Raw genomic sequence first — 24,066 nt, 5'->3', positions numbered from 1 at the left:
CACAATTAAATGCCTAACCCTAATTTAAACCTAATTCTAACCTTAGCCATTAACCCGGGTCTTTACCCTCAAAAAACCATGTGAAGTTGTGGGGATAAAATGTCTTCACGATACCAACATGACCTCAAAATAATTGCACGCACACACACAAACACACAAAAATTGATCCCTATAATGTAATAAAATAAGTATACACACTCAAACCCACACACTCTGTGTTTTCATTCATTGTGGGGACATTGCGTTGACTTACATTCATTTCCTGTAGACTTATCCTAACCTTAACCATAACCACTACTTGCTTAACCCTGACCCTTCTCCCTAATAGTTAACCTCCCCCTAACCTTAAAATGTGTTACCACCCTAAATCCAGCAATTTTCTTGTGGGGACCAGCCTCTGGTCGCTCAGATCAGTGGATAATTGTTTTCATTTTGCGATAAACTGAAGGATACAGCTGGGCATTCTACTGTATACTGTATATGATTTATTTTCCAGAAGTTTTGTATGTCAGTCTGCCAGTACTGTCTGACCTCCCCACACTCTCAGCCACCTCTAACTCCCCATATTCTCCTCTCTCTCACAAACTTTCCTCTCTCTCTGCCAGGAGGTTGACTCAGTGTTTACACTGCTATCTGCTGTGCTCCATATTGGGGACCTGCGTTTTACTGCATTGACAGATGCCGATACAGCCTTTCCTTCTGACTTGCAGCTGCTGGACAAAGGTCAGTCTCCCTGTCACAACTCAGGCCTCACTGGGGTGGGGAGATGGGTGGCTCATCTTGTTTACCTGATCATCACAGCTCCTCCCTTTCTTTCTCCCGTCTTCTGCTTGGCAGCTTGCCTGCATTAGCTAACAGCCAGACAGTTACCTTTTTAGTAAGGCACATTTTCTGCCAAATTGTAATCATGGAGCACTGTTACATACAGACTTTCCCACTGTTGGAATCAGTATTTTCTTTCTCCATCTTGCTCTCTCATATTATGCCACTTCTAAATGTGGTCCTGTGACCCCTGACCTTTGTGAGATGACAAACAGATGACATCAGTGCTTAAATGGGAAAGAGGCTGTCATGTCATGGCTAGTGATGTCAGCAAAGCGACCTGTTTTTGTTTCTTGTTTATGCAGTCTCTGCTCAGAAATCTGCTGATGACTAATTGCTGCCAGCTCCACCGATCAGTTGTGTTGTTTTGATGTTTTCATCCTGTCATCATGTCACTGTTATTTACCCTGCCTCTGTCACTCTCTCTCTCTCTCTGGTTTCCTCACCACAGTTGCTGGAATGTTGCAGGTTTCCTCCAGTGATTTAAGCACTGCCCTCACCTCAGACATTCAGTATTTCAAAGGTACCAACTCATCAGTCTTTGTAATCACTTAACTGCAATGACATGTAGAGGGGATCTCAACACTGATGAAGTTACAAAAATATATATATAAATCAAGGTTTCTTTTTAATGAAACATGAATATTTTTCAGTAAAAAAAACCCCGTAAAAGTAAACTGTACCATCAACTGAATTGTCAAGGGCCACAATTTGTATTATAACGTGGTTACATATCCTTTTTGTGTCAGGGGATGTGATCACTCGGCGGCATACAGTAGAAATGTCAGAGCAATACAGAGACCAGCTTGCGAAGGCCATCTATGGACGCCTCTTCAACTATCTGGTGAACAGTATCAACGAGTACCTGCAGGGACAAGATGACAGCATTGGGTATAGTACTCTGTGTGTGGGGGGTGTGTATTCATGTGCATGTGCCAAGGGGTGTTTTCACTGTAAACAGTCGGAAACATTTCTTTGGAAGCCTTGACTGTTGATAACTGTTATCACAAACACCACAGGATATCTGTCATCACACAAGAGCGGTCGCTCATTCAGGGCCTCTGGAGTGACAAAGACTGATATTGTAGCATGCATAGTTTAGAATGCAGGTTTTTCAGTACTGTCTGATCTCCCCACACTCTTACACTGCATGACATGTACAAATAGGCATGTACACTACAAGGGAAAATGCTGAACACCTACGTAGGTAGAGATGGAGGACACACCCAAGGTTCATGTGAAGGTCTCAAACACACAAAACCCTAAATACACACACACTCCCAGTGGGAAGCCAAGGGATCCTTGGTGTTGTTAATGTGGTGAAGTCTTATCACACTCAGATATCCTGGACTACATATTCTGAAATGTGTTTGTGCCATGCCTTGTTTATACACCAACCACAGAATATAATACATTTGTAAACCAAGCTACTCATGATACACAATATGACACTTAAATATTGAAATAAAAGTGGCTGCTTATTTCTTGCAGTGATCCTGCCTTGGAAATTGGGATCTTGGACATCTTTGGGTTTGAAGATTTTCAGAGGAATGGATTTGAACAGGTGGGACAGTGTTTAATTTTTTTCTAGATTTCAGACATTCATTGTAATAGTAGTAGTAGTATGTCATACCCCAGCATGCACTTGGGGTAAAGCAGTCTGTCACTGACGGAGCTGCCCAGTACTATCAGAGTCTCATGTACGTGATGGGAGTCATTCTTCAGCAGGGATATGCTAAGGATATACTATGCTCAGATAAGCTCTGGGATTGTCTTTGCAAACAAATGAGAGCCTCAGGATTTGCAGGTATTTGAGAAATGCTCATATGAATAGAAACTTATTTTATAAAGTCCCAATACGTATAGAATCCAGTATTACAGTATATGAAACACAAGTAGCTTAGCTAGGACACTGAGAAGAAATACTAGAACTTAATTTGTGGCAAAGCACAAAAAAAGTAACTTTCTGATACTTTATTCCTGATGGACAGACACATGGACAGTTTCCTGCCACCAGTCAGCCATAGTGCTCAAGAGGCAAAGTGCTAGTAGCTGCTACTCACAGTTAATGTTCCTTTGGGGCTACCAGCCATCTCTCCTCATTATATTGAGGCCAGCATGTGTTTCTTTGTTTTTCATGTACTGTATGCGACTTTGGCATTTGGTGGTAAAATGTCAGTGGCCTTACCCCTCCTCTAGACATTCTCGAATCCAAGTGAAAATCAGGGGTTGCTTTATGTTTCATTTTCTGGTGACAGAGAGAGCAAATACTAGTAGAGAGGGGAGAGAGCTAACCAAATGAACAGTAGCAAAAAAGAGAAACTGTCTCTGGCACATGGTGGCAGTACCTGCCTCTTTCCTTCATACATTTTCTGTATTGTTGTTCAGAATACTCACACTACCTACTACCACCTGAAGAGAGAAGATAAGGAGCAAGATTTGGATGATTTCTTATAGTAGATGTGACACATCAGTGACAAACAAGCCCTCACACTCTGACATGTTTGTGCACACATGTATATACGCACATTCAGGTAAACCCACACAGGCGTGCTCCACATGAGTGGTTTGATCGGGGGCATTACTGCTTGTTAATTAGAGCTGTGTTTGTCAGGGGTGTGTTGTACCTGCTCAGCACTTTGCTAATGAGCTAACTCAATCAGCCACCTGCTGAGGCTAAGCCTTTAATGGACTAGGCTAGCTCGAAGACAAGGAATAGACACAGTAATAAAAGGAAAACAGGATTAGAGCTGTCTGCACCCGAGACCAACACACCTCGAGATCGGCACTTCTCAATCAAGCAAACTAAAAAAATGTCTCGTTGTTCTGACACAATCAAATAAGTTCCCAGAGAGAAAAACTCAACAGTGTTTGTTTATGATTTCTACACTTCCGGCATATGAGCATTCAGGTTTTTCAGTGGGCTTGAGGGCTTGATTTGAGCACTGACTATCAATCAGTATTTTAATTTTCACTTTATTTTTGAGTTACTCATTATCACCTGACCTACAAGCTTCATGTTTTTTTATCACATGGGTTTTATTTCCTACTTTTAAAACTTGTATTTATTCAGAGTGGGTCCACTGAGAGGCCACCTCTCTTTTTCAGGGACACATTCTTTTTCCTGTTCACAGTCAAACCTGGAAGCTGCCCAGTACAAGAGCAGCTCCACAGTTGGGGTTAAGGTCCTTGCTCAAGGGCACCAGGGTGGTGTTACTGAGGGGTGGAGCAAGTGATGCTTTGTTACCTGTCCCACCCATATTTAATGCTGCCAGTCCAGAGACTGAACTGGTGACCTTCCAGTCACAAGCTCACTTCTCTAACCTTTAGGCCACCACTGCCCCACTCTGGTATGAAACATAAAGTTAAAGGATAGGTGCATCAGGTCTTGGATTGAGAAGGACACTTGACTAAACATTACACTGCATCAACATTACAGCCCTGTAAGATTTTGTGACATATTTGGGTTAATGAGAAATTAACACAGTCCTGCTGCTGCAGTCTGCTCTCCTGTGTCGTTTCACCTCATGTTATCTGCTCCTTCTCACTACATCCACACACATACACACACGCGTGCGCGCGCACCAGACGATCCCACTTGACTTGTCCCTGTGCTGTGATTGGTTGACTGCTGGGTTAGGAAGAGTTCATGTTCTCAGCAGTATTACAGTAGGATAGCAGAAAGGCCCCAAAGAGGTTATGTCCACTCCTATGTACACCACGTGTGAAGTGTCCCATTGTTTCAGGGTCAGGCATGTTATATGAGTTCTCAGTTCATTTATACCCTGTTGACATCCCTGTTGGTGCCACAGTAGGTTATATTTGAGAATGTATTCATGTTCAGTCATTTGTTTGCCTTAGAAACATTCAACGGCACATCTCTGACGAACTTCACCATGTGCACAGAACTATGTATTATAGGTTTGTTTGTGTGTCTAACTGTGTGTCCTGTGCGTTTTAGCTATGCGTGAACGTGACCAATGAGCGGCTGAGGCAGTACGTCTCTGAGGTGCTGTTCCAGCAGGAGCAGGCTGAGTGTCTGCAGGAGGGTATTCCCATGGAGACCCCACACTCCCCTGGAAACCAGTCAGCCGTTTTAGACTTTTTTCTTCAGGTACTACATGTTTTCTGGTTTGGACCAGTCCAGTCTAGCCCACCTGGAGCTTTGACATAAACTTTAAAGTCACACAGCTAGCTTCATGAATACATAACATTTTTTTTGGTCTTTAGTAAAATTGTAACATGCTGTGGCTGAGTTGTTAAGTTGCATACCACAAACTGGAAGATGTGGACTGTATAAGTAAACTTGGACTTTGTTATGTTCTCTTGTTACTTTGTGTTGTTTTACCAGTAAACCGTCATCCCCCCCCCACCCCCCACCCCCCCACACACACATACACATATATGCACTTTCACCCAATGTTTCCTGTCTGTCCTTATTTTCTCTATCAATAACTGCCAAATGCCCCAAAACAAAACAACAACAAAAAACCTCCTAAATCAAATGAATATGACTGAAGCTGTTAGACTTCCAAAGGGACTCAAAAGAAGTGTCACAAGGATACTTTCTTAACACAACTGATAAGATACAATATGAGCATTTCTATGTCTCTCCTCCAGAAGCCTCAGGGACTGCTGTGTGTGCTGGATGAGGAGAGCCAGAGCCTGCGGCCAGCGGAGCAGACCCTTTACAAGAGGCTATCAGCCCAGCTGGACTCCAACCCGGTTCATGGCCTCTCTCTCACTACCAAGGATGGCAACGGAAACCCTCCACCCAAAGATCAGGGCCCAGCTTTCACTGTCAGCCACTATGCTGGACAGGTCTGTCTATATTACATAAACATTTATATATACATGTAGACGAATAGGATTCTGAAATAAATCATGATAATTATTGCAGATGACCACCAAGTCTTTGTTGAGAACAATTACTAGATAATAATTCCTAGATTATGACAAGTAACATCTGTTTTATACATTTCCCTCCAAGACATTCTTTTGCTAAAACAGAAATTGAGTCTAATTGAGTTTCATAGGTTGCAACAGTTAAAATAATATTGTAGATTGATTTGATGAAAACAGTAATCGTATCGTTCCATCTGTAGAACATATTAAGGTAGGGGATGGCTTTAGCAAACACTTATTGTGTTGCATCCTAAACAGGCCGTAATCAAGTGTACCTAACTCTTGGTCATGCTCTTGTCATATTTTATGACATGGCTCTGTTCAGGTAATGGGAACAAATTACTTGTGTTTCCTTCTGAAGCTGCAACTGCTTTCAGACTGTTTACATTTAGCTCAGTTTCCCTCTGTGCTATGTTTACTGGAGCTAAAGTATACTTTCATAACTGACGAAGTCTGCACCTGCAACACCAGCTGCAGTTTCTTCAACTTCTGAGTCATTTTCTCTGTCTGAATAAGGCTGTTGCTTACGGTTATTTACATTGCTTAAAGCTGCTTTCTCTGTTTGATTTGCACATGCTCATAGAACACAAACATGTTAAGTGACAGAGCCTGGTTGTTTGTTCTAGGTTTAGATGGGATTCACTAAAGGAGAAGGATAGCAATGACCATTTTATGGAATTTATTAATCAAATCTACCAACACTGCTCAAGGCTACATTTTGAAAATTTCTGGAAAGCAAGTTAGCAGTAGCATGAGACTCATAATCAGTATATTCTGCTCCACCCATCCTTCCTTTCCTGCTCCACTAAGCTCCAACCAGCCCTTCAGGTATTAGAGATTATGGAATTATAATAAATAAAACTTACCAATCAAGCAGAAACAATACCTCAGTTTGGAAATGACTCTCCATCTGCTGAAAGTAGCAACAATATAAGTTCTTGATCTAAACAGAACTTTGTTGGTTTCTTTGTGCTCGGAGCAAGTAGTGAAGAACAGGTAATGAGAACAACATTATTGTTACTTTCACAAAATAATGTTTTCTCATTAGAACACTGTATGGTGATTGTCTGCGATAGAAATGCCACACTCATCACCAGACAAAGAATTAGAAGAATGTCCGTGCATTCTTGACATTCAGAAAAACACTGCTGTGTCAGGCCGTCACCCTCATACTAAAAAATGTTGTAGAGATTTTCAACAAAAATGTACATCTTATAACCAAAGGAGCTCTAATTGGTGCTTTTACAAAGATAAAGGCCAATTTAAATTGGTATAGTATAGTAATGATTATTTTATGTTGTATTAAATGTATAAGTATATTGTAAGTACTGTGTATGTGTTTAAATAAATGTCCAAGTACAATTTGTTTTTCCACCAGGTTTCATATGACCTGACAGGATCGCTTACAAGGAATAAGGACTCCTTTCCTCAGAATCTCTTGTTTACAATGAAGTGTAAGTACCCAATCAGTAACACGCATATGAGCACATTGTGGTGTCAGAGAACACTTGATCATAAAAATGCACTCGTGTCTAAACTAACAGCACACAAAACCACTCTGTGTCTAAGTATGGCTATGTTTGTATGAGTGCATTTCATCTCATATGCAGCAGACAGCACCATCTCTGTGTATATTGTCTATAGAAGGTGCCAGATGTGGGGTGTTGTGGTTAGTACGACACAGGCAATCGTTGTGTCACTGCCAGGCTAGCCTTGCATCCAGCAGCCTAATTGCCATAATTTCCATGATGAGACTAATCTTCTAAAAGCCAGTCCTTCACTCACACTTGGCTTTTATCCAGCCGTCTAACTTAGTTGATGCTTTGCTGCCTTTCATCCACTGACACACATACAATGTGGTTTCTTCTTATGGGTGTCATTTCCTCCTTAGTCTTTAGTTTATGCCTTAAAGCTAAACTAACTAAAAATGCAGAGGAATCTATGTAAATAAACAATCAGGAGGTGGTGATGAATGCTTTAAATGTAAAGACAATCCCCTTGGAGATGTGTGTGTCCTTAAATTAGTTTAGTTTATGTTTGCTTTTCTTTGACTAGCACGCCTACCTGTCATTGTCCTTTCCCTTTGTTTCTCTCTTTCTTTCTTTCCTTGTTTCTCTCTCAGCCTTCAGATAAGAACCACATGCCCACGTTCATATACATGTTGTTTGGCTTTCTGAATGAGCTCATTGTTGTTGTGGACTGCTCCACATGTTGTCCAGTGGCATGGTCCCCTCCCTCTTATTGCCTGACTGATTGTTGACATGGAGCCTAACTTTTTGTGTCCTCCCACTCTCACTTCTTCTCTGATCCTTCTTTCCTTCCTTGTTTACATCTTCTTTTCTTTCTTTCTATCTGTTTATCCCACCTCTCCTTATTCTCTTCCACCCCCTTATTTCCACCAATGCCATTGCTTCTTTTCACTCTGGTTCTCTTGCCTCTCTTTGTGTTTGTTTTGTGCCCGGCAGCCAGTGAGAGTGTGTTACTGCAGAAGCTCTTCCAGGCCAAGCTGACTCAGACTGGATCTCTGGTGCCAGCAGCCCAGGGATGCATAGGGCTAAGGGGGCCTAAAGCCGCCTTGTTGCTCCAAAGAATGCAGTCAACCTCCCATGTCCCTGCCAGCTTTGTCCCCCAAAAGCCCCGGAGGTACCATGACCTTACCAAGGTACAGTGCACGGTTCTCAGTGTCCGGAGTCCAGCGTTGTTGCACTGTACTGTACTTGTAGCTACATCCAGCAACACATAATGCATAGCTGAACTGCAAGTCTTGAATCTTCTGACCATTACATATGTTTTTATGATCTGGCCAGTTGATTCAGTCAGATTCAGCAGACACAGACATTTGCTCAAAGGAAACAAGATAAATAAAATATAGAAACTGATGACTTGAGGGAACATAACAGGCAGAAAGTGACACAATCATTCACAAACATTTTGTTCCAACTGGCAACTGCTGAACTGATCAATGGAAAAACATTATTTTTGGAAAAAACAACAGTCTAAATTAGGCTACATGTACTTTTCCCCACTGTGCTATGTATAAACTTCTGGGAATCGGATTTGTTTGTATGGCCTTATGAAGAGATATAAACTCCACATGCATGCATACACGTGCACACACAGTCAGGAAATGACTGAGATTATACACTTTCCTCATGACTAGAATCACAAAAACACAAATCACACACCTGATAACAATATTTTTTATACTTTTTTGTCTTTATGTCTGTTGTATCTGTTTTAATGTTTTTGCGAAGCACATGGCAGAGCACTGCTGCTGGTTGTGTAACTTCCAGGGGGCCCCTGCTTGCTGTCTCTGTGGCTCATTAGCCATCTAGAGCAAAGGCTTACATAAGACCCCTTTCACCTTTCCAGTCTGTCCCAGAAGCCTTGTATAGGTACATTAGATAAGATTGCGGTACTGCCCTGCTGTACTGCAAGACTATAAATAAGACAGTATAAGTAAAGTCAAGTCCATTTTATTTATGTAGATTACAAATCACAAATTTGCCTCAGAGCTCTACAGCAACAGCACAGAGCAAAATAGTAGACTTACAATATCAGGATGACAACATTATAGACAGACTGTAAACACAGGAAGAACATGATCCAGAAGGATGTCAAGCAGCTCCTATGTGCAGCTAAACAGACCTGGGCAACACAGTGTCCTCTGCATCATGGGTAGAACAATAAATGCCATGGATCAAGTCAGACTTTAAAGGGTATGGCAAACCATAATTGGGACTGACTCACAAAGTGGTCCAGAGGGATCAAAGACAAAGGTATCATGTTTTGATCTCTATTCAAACCCACACCGCCTATTTTGATGGCAATAGGAGATGATTATGTTGTATTTGCATTCCATATCCTTCAGATGCCCTTGAAGATACACAGCAATGGGATGTAGTTTGTCTCTATTATTTCTATTTATTGTCAGATCTTGAAGAAGAAAGGTTCAAGTTCCTTCCTCCAAAGGCTAGAAAGGTGTGGACCCATCACAGCAGCTGTCCAGCTGAGGGTAAGAACCATTCTTGTTCTGTATTGTAGTAGTGAAATGATCCAGATGTGCCTACTACAGGATTCTTTCTATGTTCATATGTTCTGTAAGTTGCCTGCATGCACTTTCTCTCATGCAACACACAGCCCACAGTCTAAAAACATGTAGACCAGGTGACTGGACTCTAAAGGGGTTTTTATATTATAGTAACCTACTGAAATGTGTCACAGTGAGTAATGCTTGTCACAGGTTTCGCATTTGTTTCCACTACACTCGCATCGCTTGTGTGTTGTGGGAGCTCAGTTTAAGCACCCCTCAGGAAGTAGCAGTAAAATCAGGGGGGGGGTGTTTGGTCTGACCGGTGTTTGGTTAAATGTCTTCACACCTCAAACATTAGCATTACAAGCACCATGTGTAAACACACAGCTGACTGCATACGTGAGCGGGGAGCAGCCCCTCCCTTCTTTAAACAGAGAATGATAAAGAGAAAATACAGTGGAAAAACAAAGCAGGATGATCTGAGTCAACCCCAGAGGCTATGCTTGGGGATAGTTAAGGGAAGTACGGGCTGTACTACTCGTTACATTCTGACTATGTTTGTCTGTCTACGTGTTAGTGCTGTAATAGTCTGGTGAACTGTTTTGCACAAAGTACCTACAAGCTTCTGGATCATATCTTAAATTACTGCAGAGATTTGTTCATTGAACTTCAGGTTTTGCATGAATTTAGTCCTCATCTCAAGCAATCACTGTAGTTTATGCATCCTAACAATCGTCCTCATAATATCAGATATTATTCTTACTCGTACACAAAACAAAGCCTTTGTAACAATGCAGCCCCAAGATCTATCTTATAGGGCACGGTGATTTCATAACTACATAATATGACAATAATATTCTGTTAGACGAGAGCAGTTCAGCATCTGCTGGTGATGCAAAGAAGTTGAAATGTGCTCAGAGAAGCAGTACCTTTGGTCTGAATGAAGCCACTGTGTTGCACAGTCAGAGTTGTGGGCTTGTGGTTGACAAGTCCTTTGGGGAATGGCGGGGAAGGAGAGAGTAGGTTGAAAAATGATGCTGTACCAAGCCAAACATGAAGCCCTCCACATGAATGAATGAACAATGAACAACAACCACTGTGTGCTGTGTGCGCACATTTGTGTGTGTGCTTGCGCTTGTGCATGTTTGGAGGGAAGACAGAAATGTAAATGCTGGTAGTGACGTTCAAAGATGACGGGTGAGATGTTTAGCACTGTACCTTATGGGTATGCAGAGCACTGACGTCAGTTTGAGGAGCGGCACAAACACAGATGTAAGTGTTTACTGCGTGTGGATGTGTGCTTATGTGACCTTAGTTGCAGCCTCTATGAATTCAGGGCTTGAAGAAAAGCTCCTTCACACTTGCTCACTCATAAACAGATCAAAGAGGTCTTTGTGTTTTTTTTTCTTCCAGAGAAGAAACACAGCCCTAAAAATCAGACCACTTTGTCACAAACACAACGTGGTCTCACTCACTGTGGCTCACAAATCTAGTTACGACATCAAAAGAAAAAGCCAGACAGCCCTTCCTTTTCTAGTACTTACTGTATTCTGCAAGAACAGCCACAGGACTTGTTCAGCCCAAACACTAATAAATGTTGTTAGTCAGATCTATTGTGTTAGTCATTCTGCTATGATTATAAAATTACCAGTGACTGCTTTCGAATGTTTCTTTTCTCCTTTTCTCTTTTTCAGAACTCACTGTCAGAGGTGATCAGTAAACTTCAGGCTTGCACTCCCCACTTTGTGGAGTGTGTGCGCCCCAACACTAGCGGTCAGCCAGGCAGTTTTGACAGCTTCCATGTGTCTACCCAGCTACAATACATCGGGGTGCTTGAGATGGTGCGCGTGATCCGTTATGGCTACCCTGTCCGCCTGTCGTTCCCAGGCTTCCTCAGCAGGTCAGTGCCAGAGCGTAAGAGTGCAACAACTGTCATAACTTGTCCTCTGAGGTTTTGTTCTACCTCTGCATGCTGATTTATTCACATCACAGATTCTTGTTCTCTCTCAGTGTCTTCTTTAAGTGAAAGTCTTAAAGATTATGGACTGCCCTGCTTCTCCTCTTTATCTGTCTCACTGATCTTCATCACTCAGATGCATTACACTCCCAGCAGGTCACTGTGACTCTGCAAATGAATGCAAAAGCTTATACTAAACAATAGCACATATTCACATGCAGGCTGACACAGAAGCATTCACAAGTCACAGCAACCTCTATTGTTAGAAGTACAGGTTAACCTCGAATGACATTTTTTGGGGGGTGTAAATGGAGTCCACTGCAGCTGATGAATGTCCCTGTCGCAATTCTTGTGTCAGCCCGACACACATTAACCTGTCAGTTGTGTGTAAGGTCAATATGTCCCACACTTCGATGTTAGTCATTATAACCCCCAGCACCTTCACTTCTTTTCTCAACTTTAACACAATGTTCCTGGAATCCCTGCACCCTATCAGTTCACTTCTTGACTCTGCCTCTGCTCTACTGCACCATATCTCCTTCGTTTGTCTGACTCACTTTCTGTCCCTCACAGTTTATTTTCCTGTTTTCCTGATTCTGAGAAATACTGGCAGGATTTAGCTCTGTTCCTGTCAGATAATAAGAGAGGACAAAGCTGGTTACATGGTTACATGATCCCCAAAAAGTTTCAAAAACTTTCCAGTACTCTGCTGTAAACACCATATCCCCCCCCCCCACACACACACACACACCTACACACCCACCGACGACGTTGGTATTTCTAGGTTTGTGTGCATTGTGTGAGAGTGTTTGCTATGTTTTTTTTGTGTGTGATCCTGACAGTGTTCTGCAGTTTATACATTAAGGCCATGCTTAATGTAAGTGGCTGCCACTCACAAAGACACCAGTCAGCCTGGCCAAACTACCATTCACATGTTTCGCTCTGTGGGCTGATTTCAACACAGACAGAGACAGTGAATGAACCCAGCCTTGGCCAGGGAGGAAGCTGCCACAGTGCAGGGGTGGGTGACACTGTTGTCTTCACAGAGCACTCTCTCACTCAGATTCTCATTCTTTCCTCACATGCTCTCTCCGATGAGCTTCCATTTTCTTTTTCTCTCATCTTCCTACCTGTTCTTTCTTCTTGATCACATTTTTTTCCTTTTAGTGTCTCCATATAAGCCTTTATCTTTCCTTTATGTCTGCCTGTTTTTCTCATATGTGTACACCCATTTTACGAATTTTGTTCTGTTTCTTATCATTTTCCCCTATCCATTTGTTACTCCAAAACAGGCCCTGGCCCTTGACTAGGCAAAAAGAACCAGCATTAAATTAATCTTGCAGTTGTCCTTGTGAACCAAACACATCAATGTGTGCACAAAATACACACTTGCATACTGGAACTATGCAGGCCATTTCATTATGTCATAGCGGCGGCCTCAAGTGAATAACATTAGTGTCCTGGTATCCAGAGTGATTTATGAGGAAATCTTGTTTACTGATGCTTTTATTTGCCTTTTATGACACATTATGTGTGTTATAACCAGGTTTACTTTGTACCAATGCGTAAGGTCAAATACTACTACTTGAACCTTATTTCTGTAACTCCCAGCTCTCCACTTGTTGTTTTCCTCAGTTCCATATTGATAGAAAGCAGATGAGAAAGAGGCATCAGTATTCATAGAACATGAAGCTCACACGCATATAAGTCATATAATGGCTAGCTCCAAGTGGGTCCTCATAACGCTCCACTGAGGAATCAACACACTCATCTGTAGGCTATTAAATTACCTACAGAAGAATATTCATTGTTTCAGCCTGAGGTGAATATCCATGACAGAACATAACCAACAGACTTTGTGGATGTGCCAGCATTTTGTCAGGTGCACAGGAGCAGCTTCGCAGACAAAAGAAGTGGTTTAAACTGCATTTGACTTTTACCTCACTTTTACAATCATAGTGAGGCTCAACAGTTACTAACGATGTCCCTTTGGTCACAGAGAACTATGTTAACGCCCTGTAACTCTACATTTGAACTCTTATCAAATGAATTATTTTACGTCTCTGATTTCAAATGAAGCCCCTTTGTGTCTTGTAAAAGCCTGGACCTTCCACGGTTCTCGTATCCTCATGGTAAAGGTCATGGGTTTGCAGAGTTCACTGTGTTTTATAGCCCCTGTGGGGACAGTGTGTGCTGTCTGCTGGACTGGAATTACCATACAGAGAGAGGGTTAGGAAGAGTTCAGGCAGTCTCTGCTGCAAATCAAACACATTCCACATTCATGTGCACTCACTTACTCACCACTGACAACATGAGTGTTTTATGCTTCCAGCCATCTGCTTGTTATGTTTGCCTCATTAAATATGTGACATCATCATCTGACATGCATTGATTACAGTAGAGATGGAGCACTGAGTAACTGATATGATGTTTGAGGGACTTTTTGGCAGCCTTAAATACAGCAGGACCTACTGTATAATTTTGGAGCATTTTTTACTTACTTTATGATTAATAATTTAAACTATTTCTATACTAATTTGTTATATTTCTGTGTTATTAGTAAATTGTGCCATTTTTATTGTACTTTTATGTGAAGTGTTTACACTTCACACGTCTTATTCACCCATTCACAAGTACTCTGACAGTCTGATTGCGGTGAGATACCATACAAAGTTATTCTTGGCCTTTTCACTAGGCCCCGTTCCTCTACATTAACAGTGGGGGGCTTGTTATATCATTGTATGCAGCCTAATATTTTTTTGTCAGTCTCACTCATCAGGTTAGGTAGATGACAACTTAGTTATTTCCTGTGGGTTTGCTCTGTGGGGTGTGTGATGTTTTTCATTGTTCTGTCTGTGATAATTAGCCGCTCAATCAGAGATAGTGAAGACAGGTTTGTATCATTAGTTCCTCTTAACAGTGAGAGGATGTTAGAAACCGGTCAGAGCACAGGCAAAATTGTTTTACCCTAAATAGGTTTGTAGTAACTGCAATATATTATATTGATGCTTGCCAATTATTTGGTATGACTTGACTGCTTTGTCTTTGTTTAGCTCACCATATACTTACCTGTCACAAACGATGGGGCGACAGGGCTTTTGCCACTGTGGCTCCAAAACTTTGGAGTGATCTGACTTTTAATATGAGATCTGTTACAGATTTGGCTGTGTTTAAATCACTCCTTCAGATTTTTTTCATTTAATTCATAATGAAGTCTGATATTTATTGTAGTTGGCTCTAATTCCAGTATATTGTTCACTTTCTGTTTTAATGTTTTTAAAGAGCTGTTTTCTGCTTATTGTGTGAAGCACTTTGGTCGTGGTTGTAAAGTGCTATATAAATAAATTTTGATTTGTTTTTTTTTTTTTTTTTTTACACTTACCTGACCAGGTGTTTGTTCATAAATGCCAGTTTTCGGGGGCGACTGTAGTTCAGTGGGTAGAGCGGTCATCTCCCAACTGGAGAGTTGGAGGTTCAAATCACAGTGCCTGCAGTCCACATGTCGAAGTGTCCTTGGGTAAGACAGATGGCTGCCTCGGTTCTGTACCGGAAACAAATTCCTTGGGTGTAACATACTTGGCCAAATAAAGGTGATTATTTCTTGCACTTACTCCTGCCTACCTACATGCTTCTTCAACATCCCTGTAAAAGAGCTCCAGTGCAAAGTAACAGCAGCTAGTTGAAATGGTGGCATGACAGTGACCATCAGAAACAATTCAGCCACTTGCACAAGGACGCTTCAACATGTGGACCGGAAGAGCTCCTGTGATTAACAGACAACCCGCTCTATCTTGTCAGTCACAGCTACCCAATTAGTATAGTATATGTTTTTTTTTTTAATAAAAGACATTTTGATATGTCACAGTTGGAAACACACAAGTAGAAATAATAAAATGAATAATTCCACTTAACATTTCGGTTTCAGGATCCTGATGTTGTTTATGCTGGCTTAAACTTTTTTCTCATACAGGTATGATTTTTATTATTGGCATGTGCATTCTTCATGGGCTCTGTAAACAGTGGGGAAGAGATCTGTCAGCCAGTTATCCTGCACAGGTGGTATGCTCGACTCAAAGCTCAACAGCATAGATAGAATATTTATAACACATCAGGATCACCACACCCAAAGGGGCACTGTGCCATTTGTGGCCAATGACACAATTTGTCAGAGCATTTTACCATCATTAAATTTGAGGCTAGAAGATGGTGTGTTTGGTGATTCTTTTGTTTAATTTTTATATAAAAGAGCAGTTTTCCCTCATAGTGTAACTCCTGTCATCCTTACACTACTCATCCCTTCTTGTCCAAACATTCAGAATTCATACCTTACATAAAAACTATCAGGTGCATACATGTAGCTACATGTATATATATTCTGTTTGTGAATTCTTTATCAGTATAGCTCATGTTCCCTCTCTCCCCCACAATCCCAGGCACAAACAAACCGCTGTCTCCATCTAGTTGACAGTTCATAGCAACGGTTGCCCAGGGCAACACCAATAGGAGCAGATGCAGTTTGGCTGATTTGCCGTATGACCCCACTGACCTTTGAACCTAGTGTTTCTGAAAAGAGGCAGTGTCATATAAACTCATTTAAATTTTTAAGAGAGCGTTTGTCTTAGCAGCTCTAATGTTTTCATTTTTTTCTTTGTGTGCCTCAGATATAAAGACCTTGTGGTCCCAACTTTGGGAGACAAGAAGAAATTGTCACCAGAGGAGCGATGTCGCTCAGTTCTGCAACAGTCCAAACTCCAAGGATGGCAGGTGTGTGTGTGTGCTCATGTTCTGTGTCTTTCTCTGTCTCCATCAATAACAACACATTTGCCAAATGACTTAATCCCTGACCCTCTATTTGAAAGATCCCATAGACTCTTTGACAACTCTTTCCAGCTGTCCTGCCTCATCATAATTCTTCTCTCTCTCACACACACACACAGCAGCATGGACCCCTCCACCACCCTCTCTGTCCTGTCTGCCAGACTGCTGTTGTGTCTGAATGTGTGACCCTACAGGTCACATCAGCTACTGCCTCACACATGCACACACAGTCCTCAACAATGCACTGCAAAAGATTTTTTCTATGGGGGTGTGCCTTGCTTTACATACACACACCACTCTAGATTTAGTGTGTGTTGGAATGAATAGTGTCTGTCGAAGTATGTCTCCCCCACAGTTCTGTGCACCTGGTATAGAGTGATCTTGGTTGACCTCAAAATGCCCCTTAAGTTCTGGAAGAGAATCTAGGGTCAACATGCAAACCCACACCCTGCCCACGCTCCACACCCCCACCTATTTTTATACATCACTTCTCTCCCATCTCTCAACTAACAAGTCACACACTTCTGAGATTTCCAACAGAAAACAACCTCACAGGGCCTGCTGGGTACTCCCAGAAGCTGCTGATGTGTATGTTTGATCAGATTACTTGTTTTGTTTGGTGTGCAGATGGGCAGCAGTAAAGTGTTTCTGAGGTACTGGCAGGCAGACCAGCTCAACGACCGCTGCTACCAGCTTCACAAAAAGACCATCACCTGTCAGAAAGGTAATAACCAAACTAACAAGCAACCAAATGGTTTTTTAAGAGTTTGCTTGTTTGTTTCTGACACCTTTACACTGCTATCTACGTCTTCTTCTCATGTGTTTCAGTGGTCCGTGGGTGGCTGGCCAGACAGCGGGTTCATCGCAGGCTGTCACTACAGCAGAAAGAGGAGTGCAGTGTGCAGCGTTTCCTCCAGGGGGCAGAGGACATGGGGCTGCGAACCTATGACCAATTGGTCATCCAGAATGCATCGGACATTGCACGAGAGAGCGACCGCTTGCGCTGCCATGGCAACAGCCTTCTGAATAGTCTTAGCAACAGCCCACCACTTGGTGAGAGGCCTGAACCGGTGGGCAAGGAGGAGGATCAGCCTGTCAGGAGGTAAATTAGCAAACACCATCACAACCCACACACCTCATTCATTTGAAGGCTAAGGTGAAAGATGAGAATATTCAAGGAATGATTTTTTTTGTCATTTCTAATAGTGTTTTGTCCACATTCTCATCAAATATTCATCTGATCAAAAAGCTTGTGTTGTTTGAGTAGATTAAATAGATTAAAATAGAACTTTTCTTACTACTACAATATAATTTGTAACTAACTGCGATGGCCTCTCAGTGACTGTAGCTTGGAAAACAGCAATCTGTAGTTAATGTCAGTCACAGGATTTATGAATATGAAAGACTCATTTGCCTTTATAAATGTGTGTGCGCCTGCACATGTGTGTCTTTATTTATGTGTTTCTGCATGACTGTGTGGCATTCGTTTTGTGATTAATGGCATCATTGTATCCCTGTGCACTGTAATCTTTTAATCATATGTTTCATGGTGGATAGTCAATGAGCTGCCTTATCAGATTGTATTAGTTTAGTGTTGCACCTTTAGAACGCTATCCTTCTTATCCGCTTCACTTCATTCTGCTATAACATATCAAGTCTGTAGAATTTGGAATAACCCTGGAGGGCTGATTTAGAAGGGTTTCAAAAAAGGTAATAAGAAGCTCTTTAGAGTGGGCACTAAACGAAGGACTTTATAAATGAAGGATTTTATAGTCGTTTTCCTACTTTCTGAAAAATGATGGCCTTATTTACAATAATATCTGAAGTGTCACCAATGCATTTCAGAACTAATAAGCCTGTAAAGGTGCATAAGTGATATATTTTTAAGCTTTCTATGGTATGCTGCATGATAACTGCATTTATTATTTCAATAGCATCTTTCTGTCTCTGCAAAGGAATCAGCATCATTGGTGCTGTTTGTTTCCATTGTTACACAAGTCCAACTTTTGTTTCAGTTTGACAATATTTATTCATTAACATCTCAAGGCCTTTTCACAAAATGACCAAATAAATGTGCAAGATAAATCTTCCAAAAGGCACATGCAGGTGTTTTGCTTGAAAATATAATATAAAAAATAATATTAAATAAACAAACAACAAATTTTAAATGAGCTGAAATTAAGTTAAAAATAAGCTATTTAAAATTACTTGTTTATTTCAATGGGCAAAGAGCATAAATGAGAAATAAAAATGTGAAAGGGTCACAACACTGCAGTGACTGCAACAGCAACTTTTAATACTTTTTAATAATAAAAATAATTATTTGTTAACATTAGGATAAAGCAATACATTCTGAAAAGTAAGATACACACATGATTTTTGTGTCCTCTCTGTGTCCTTGTGAATGTAACATCTGCTGCTGGGGCAGGAGACAGGAGCGCAGGGGGACTCCATCAGGAGGACGGGTGACAGGCGGAATAGGAAAGGAATCGTAGAGACGATACACACTTTTGCACACGCATTCACCCAAACCCTCTCTAGGTTTTTAAAATGCCTTCCCCCATCTCCTACACATTGGCTTACCCCACCCCCACCCCCCAACAGATGGCTCACCCAGATTAGAGAAGGAAATATTAAACTGGATGTTACCAAATTACTGCAAGGAGATTAGATTTAAAGTATAATCTCTTTGGACTTTGTCCTCCAATTGGCCTTCTTAACTCATATTTGAAGAATGGCAGTTGAAGAATGCATATAATGAGTTTGAGTATTCCAATGATGTAAATGATGTAATTAACTTAATTTGGATCAGAAAATAATTGGATGGGGCAAAGTACTATTTGGCTAAATGCTTTGTTGTGGAAAGCAGGAGTCAAGCATATTACGAATGGTCAAAAACAACAAAGTCTAAAAATTTATATTCTTTTTCATTCATTTAAACATGAATTCAGGTATTATTTTTGTCAGGTTCCAAGTACATGATTTAGAGTTCTGTAACAGCCCGACCCAACAGTTATAGGGTGTTGCAACCGAAATAGGCTTAGGACACGACAGTTGATTCTGTGTTTACATTCTCCCGGCACCCCCTTTACACTAGTCATGAACGATGGCAAACTGCAATCTGTCATGTACCAATGTGTTGTCTGTTATATCCCTCGTCCAAGTCATGGCAAGAATTTATCATTTTATAATTGTGTAATTTGACATATCAGACAGAAAGACTGCGTAGTGTGAACCAGGCTTTCTACTCATTTGTAGGGTTGTGGAGAAAAGTGGGAAAGTCCAGGAGGGCCCTGTCAATGGGGGCAGTCGGGTTATTCGTCACTTTCGGTCCAGCTCAGTTCCCACCCCTCTCGCCATGGAGAGCATGGTCCATTCCTCTAGTCCACCCATCAAACCTGCCCTGCAGCAGCTAGCTCATACCAGTGAGGACGGAGCAGGTGGAGGAAGTCTTTCCTCTCCTAGGAAGCAACCTCCTCCCAAACCAAAGAGGGACCCCAACACTCGTCTGAGTGCATCTTATGAAGCAGTTAGTGCCGGGTTGATGATGGCAGCCAAAGAGAACCCCACTCCAGAGGGCTATGGTTCGCCAGCTGGAAGCCCCCCTAAAGCCCAGCTGTCCCCCACAGACCCTGCAGGTACATCACCTCCAATGGTCTTTTAGAGCTAATGGTGGCTATTGTGCCTCAGTGCTGTTGTCTAATTCTATCTTTGTATTTAACTGCTTTTTATTTTTTTTAATTTCCTCAGGTTTGTCCAAGCCCCGCCCTCACAGTGATGACTACACCACCATGAGGAAGGTGCCACCCCCAAAACCTAAGCGAAGTCCCAACACTAAGCTCACAGGCTCGTATGAGGAGATCAATGCTGTAGCACCCCAACTCCACCAGCTGCGGCCCGCTGATGTAAAGCTGGCCTTGCTGTCCCGTGCTGGAGGATTTGGAGGTTTTGGTGGTTTGATGCAGAAAGCAGCCTCCATAGATACTCCACAAGGGGTAGCACTGAGCCTGTACCAGGACCATGATGAAGAGGATGTGTACATAGAGATGTTGGGCTCCCAGCCACGGGCACGGAATCTCCAGGAGCCCCCTGATAGTCCAGAACAGGCTGACTCAGAAGCTGTCTATGAGGAGATGAAGTATTTCCCTCCTGAAGATGGTGGACCTCCTGCTGCTGGGGTTACCAAAGCAGCCAAACTGGAGGCTCTAGGCTTAGGCCTGGTGGGATTAGGGTCCTCTCCTCCTCAGAGCAGGGAGACCAAACGCATGGCAGCAGGGGGGATCACTGCCATGGACATTGCTCACTCACAGAGTACATTTACAGGTGGAGCTCCCAAATCTCAGCACGGAAAAGATGGCAGCTGTGATATCCCTGCTCCTTTCCCCAACTTGCTCCCACACCGTCCACCTCTTCTGGTGTTTCCCCCCTCACCCGTTACCTGCTCTCCTGCTTCTGATGAATCACCACTCACCCCACTAGAGGTAAAAAAGCTACCAGTGTTTGAGACAAACCTAAACTATGCCACTGGTCCAGACAGCCCCCTGTCCCCACAGTATGCCCGCCAGAGGGCTGATTCCTCCCCTAGCCTCACAGTCCTTATGCCAGAGAAGAAGTCTACACCGCCACTCACTCCTCCGCCTGCACCTCCACCTCCTCCCCCCAGTGCCCCCCCTCCTCCCTACAGACCTCCTTCACACTTCACCTTCCCACCTGAGGCCAGCTTCCTAGCTCTGACGCGAGCAACATCTGTCACAGGGGGCTCAGATTCCCCCAAAACACCTTCACAAAGGGCAGGTGGGGAGCCACTGGGGAAGCCACCTCCCTACTCCCCAGTGAAGATGTCTCGTCCCGAGCCTCGAAGAGCACACTCATGCTCCTCCTCTCCCCTGCTGTTCAACCCAGCCAATGGCAGGCCGCTGACCAGCCCCATGGATGAGCTCAACACTCTGTTCAGCTCTGGGCGCAGCCTGCTGAGAAAGTCCACGTCTGGCCGCAAGATGAGAGATGGAGGTCTGTCAGTAATTCTCACACTCACACATTGTTACGCATATGTAAAATATTAGCAGACAAAAGATCACCAGACCACCAGAGGCTAACAAAGTACAGTTTTCTTTCCTTTTTCCCTCTTTACCCTAATCATTATTTTGAGTTGTTTCAGCATTCTTGAATGAATGGTACAGGGTTAACATGGGCCAGACTAGGCCAAACTGCTTATATCTGAACCTTCTGGTAGGTGGACTTGTAGGAATTGCACCAGCCAGCACCCAGCGTTTTTATATAACCCCTCCATTCTCTACATTTAGAGACTCAGAAACTCATCAATTTAGATGTTGAAGCCAGCCACCCTCTTTGGCCCACATGAGGCAGTCCATTTGTTACAGTCTCCAGTGCAGTGCCCTTTGGCTGCTGCACCTGCCTTCTAACATGTTAGTTAATGAGCTAGTTAGTCTAGCCCTATTTGCATCAAGTGTTGCAGTGTTGGTGTGCTGTAGCTCACTGCACTACATGCAGAGCACATATAGACGGTGACACTGAAGCAAAACTTAACCTTTGCAAAAATGTATTTGCTACACGCACTCAGTAAAATGGGTCATAGTGGTCTTCAGGTCCAAGCTTTCAGATTCACACAGAGACTTTCTGGTGCTTTTATGAAAGTGAATTCAGCATTGATGAATCCTGAGAAAGCACAGGAACATAAGAGAAGGAAGAAGCTGCTATTCTATCTGAGTCTCTTTTTCCTCAAGGTGTACCAGTTGTGGCTGGGTTAATAATACATAAGCAGTAGAATCATGGGGATGGGTATCAAATATTTAACAGCTCACTCATGTTCTACTGAAGGCATGGGTGACTACCCAGCAGCAGCAAACACAACATTCTGGACTGTTATGTAGGAGATGAGTTCAAAAATTAAGATCAGGTGAAAGTATTAGCTGTTGTCAATAATAAGTCATCTTGCTAGAGGCTCATATTACTGTGCGTCATTTGAATGAGGCACAGTGGTGTCATACTTCATAACTGTAAGAAAGGGGCATGAGGGTGAACTCCTTATAAGAGATGGTATGAGAGCAAATGCACACACACAGATCCATATGCCTCATGTGACGCGTTGCTCTTCATTGTTCGTCAACACTTGGACCTGCACAGAAAGGCACTGGCATCATGGAAACAGTGTGACAGGAACCTGGGGCTGGGGTTCACAACTTTGCTGTTATTTTGAGCAGGGAAAGCGAGGCGGTCTGCTCAGATCAGAGCGCAGAGGGATGTCGATGGGCTTAACAGGATGGCCTGCTTCCGTTCTCTCCCTGCTGTTAAGTAACTGAATAAGACACCTGATGCAGTGGGAGTGGCCAGGAGTTAAAGTTGCTGTCCCAGAGATCTCTGTGAAGAGCAGCTGCTTTTCCCTTCTCCTCTTCCTCATGCTGAAGGAATAAGAAAACCACAAGAATGTCAATGGCAGAGGGCAAGTGTTCTTGACAGGCTTCAGGGAATGACTATCATAAGACGCATCATGCCACAGCAGCAACATGCATAGTCCCCAGAACTGGAATACAGTCCTATCTCATTGTGGTCTTCATTGTACAAATCCAAAAACTCACTGTGACTCATTCCTTCACACGCACACAACTCCCACATGGACTCACTTTCTTGCTCTACCTGGGCTGTTGTCTCTTTCAAGCGCATTCAGCACCTACCCCATGGGACCTAGAGTAGAGGCTGCCAAGTTTATATTTAGTCATCTTGTGACCATGGGGGGAGTAGGAGCCACACATTCTCAGTGTGGGACAGCAGCTGACAAATTCCCATGCACATATCTACCCACAGTCTCCCAATCATTTAGTGTGTGAGAACATATTGAGGCCCATGGAGCAGCAATGGCAGGTAAATGTCACCTACACAACTACATAAATGAGCACTTTTAAAATGGTAGGAGAGATGAGAGATTGGACTAAGTTGAGGATATACACTGAAAATTAATACAGAATTACATATTTTAGTTTGTTTTGCACATTTCTCCTTAAATTGAAGGGGTTTTTCCAGGATTCTGGGAGCTACATTTCAGCACCCCTCAGGAGGTAGTGCTAAAATCAAATACCAGGAGTGTGAGGTTGGAGGGGGACATGCGCAGAGCAGTTTCTGGTGGTTGGTTAAATGTCCACGTCTTCACACCTCAAGCATTAGCATTACAAGCACCATGTGTAAACTCAAGGCTGAGAGGGGTGATGTGTGTGTGAGAGGGGAGCAGCTCCTCCCTCCTCTAAACCGAGACTCAGAGAAAATACAGTGGAAAAACAAAGCAGGATGGTTAGGGGACGTATGGGGTATACCGCTCATTAGGTTCCAATACTGGAAACGCAGCATAAGAAACTTCCTGCACTGTGTTGGAGTGCTCTGCTTATATTATGCATGCTGGAATCTAAATAGTTACCCTGTCTAATGTCCACTGTATATAACATGCACGTGACACATAATGTGTTTTCTTGTGTTCTTCCCAGGATTCAATTCTAATATCAATTTGCCAGGGAGGGAAGAA

The 24,066-nt window shown here is 42.7% G+C and overlaps 1 protein-coding gene across 1 annotated transcript in view; it reads left to right on the top strand.

Moving 5' to 3' along the window:
• The window catches only part of myo16 (myosin XVI), a gene marked incomplete at its 3' end in the record, with an annotated part of 59,112 nt that extends 35,052 nt beyond the window's left edge, over positions 1-24,060 (top strand). The window contains exons 18-33 of the mRNA XM_020609290.1: positions 606-723; positions 1,274-1,345; positions 1,572-1,713; positions 2,314-2,386; positions 4,784-4,936; positions 5,443-5,643; positions 7,106-7,181; positions 8,193-8,389; positions 9,662-9,742; positions 11,455-11,660; positions 16,379-16,481; positions 17,163-17,259; positions 17,364-17,637; positions 19,794-20,173; positions 20,286-21,545; positions 24,029-24,060. Of these exons, the coding sequence (XP_020464946.1) occupies positions 606-723; positions 1,274-1,345; positions 1,572-1,713; positions 2,314-2,386; positions 4,784-4,936; positions 5,443-5,643; positions 7,106-7,181; positions 8,193-8,389; positions 9,662-9,742; positions 11,455-11,660; positions 16,379-16,481; positions 17,163-17,259; positions 17,364-17,637; positions 19,794-20,173; positions 20,286-21,545; positions 24,029-24,060 (3,465 nt within the window). The remainder of the gene's footprint in view (positions 1-605; positions 724-1,273; positions 1,346-1,571; positions 1,714-2,313; positions 2,387-4,783; positions 4,937-5,442; positions 5,644-7,105; positions 7,182-8,192; positions 8,390-9,661; positions 9,743-11,454; positions 11,661-16,378; positions 16,482-17,162; positions 17,260-17,363; positions 17,638-19,793; positions 20,174-20,285; positions 21,546-24,028) is intronic.
• Positions 24,061-24,066: the final 6 nt, after the last annotated feature.

This window comes from Monopterus albus, unplaced genomic scaffold (genome assembly GCF_001952655.1).
Source record: "Monopterus albus unplaced genomic scaffold, M_albus_1.0 scaffold99.1, whole genome shotgun sequence".
Taxonomy (NCBI): Eukaryota; Metazoa; Chordata; class Actinopteri; order Synbranchiformes; family Synbranchidae; genus Monopterus; species Monopterus albus.
This window is presented reverse-complemented; position numbering and strand designations above follow the sequence as displayed.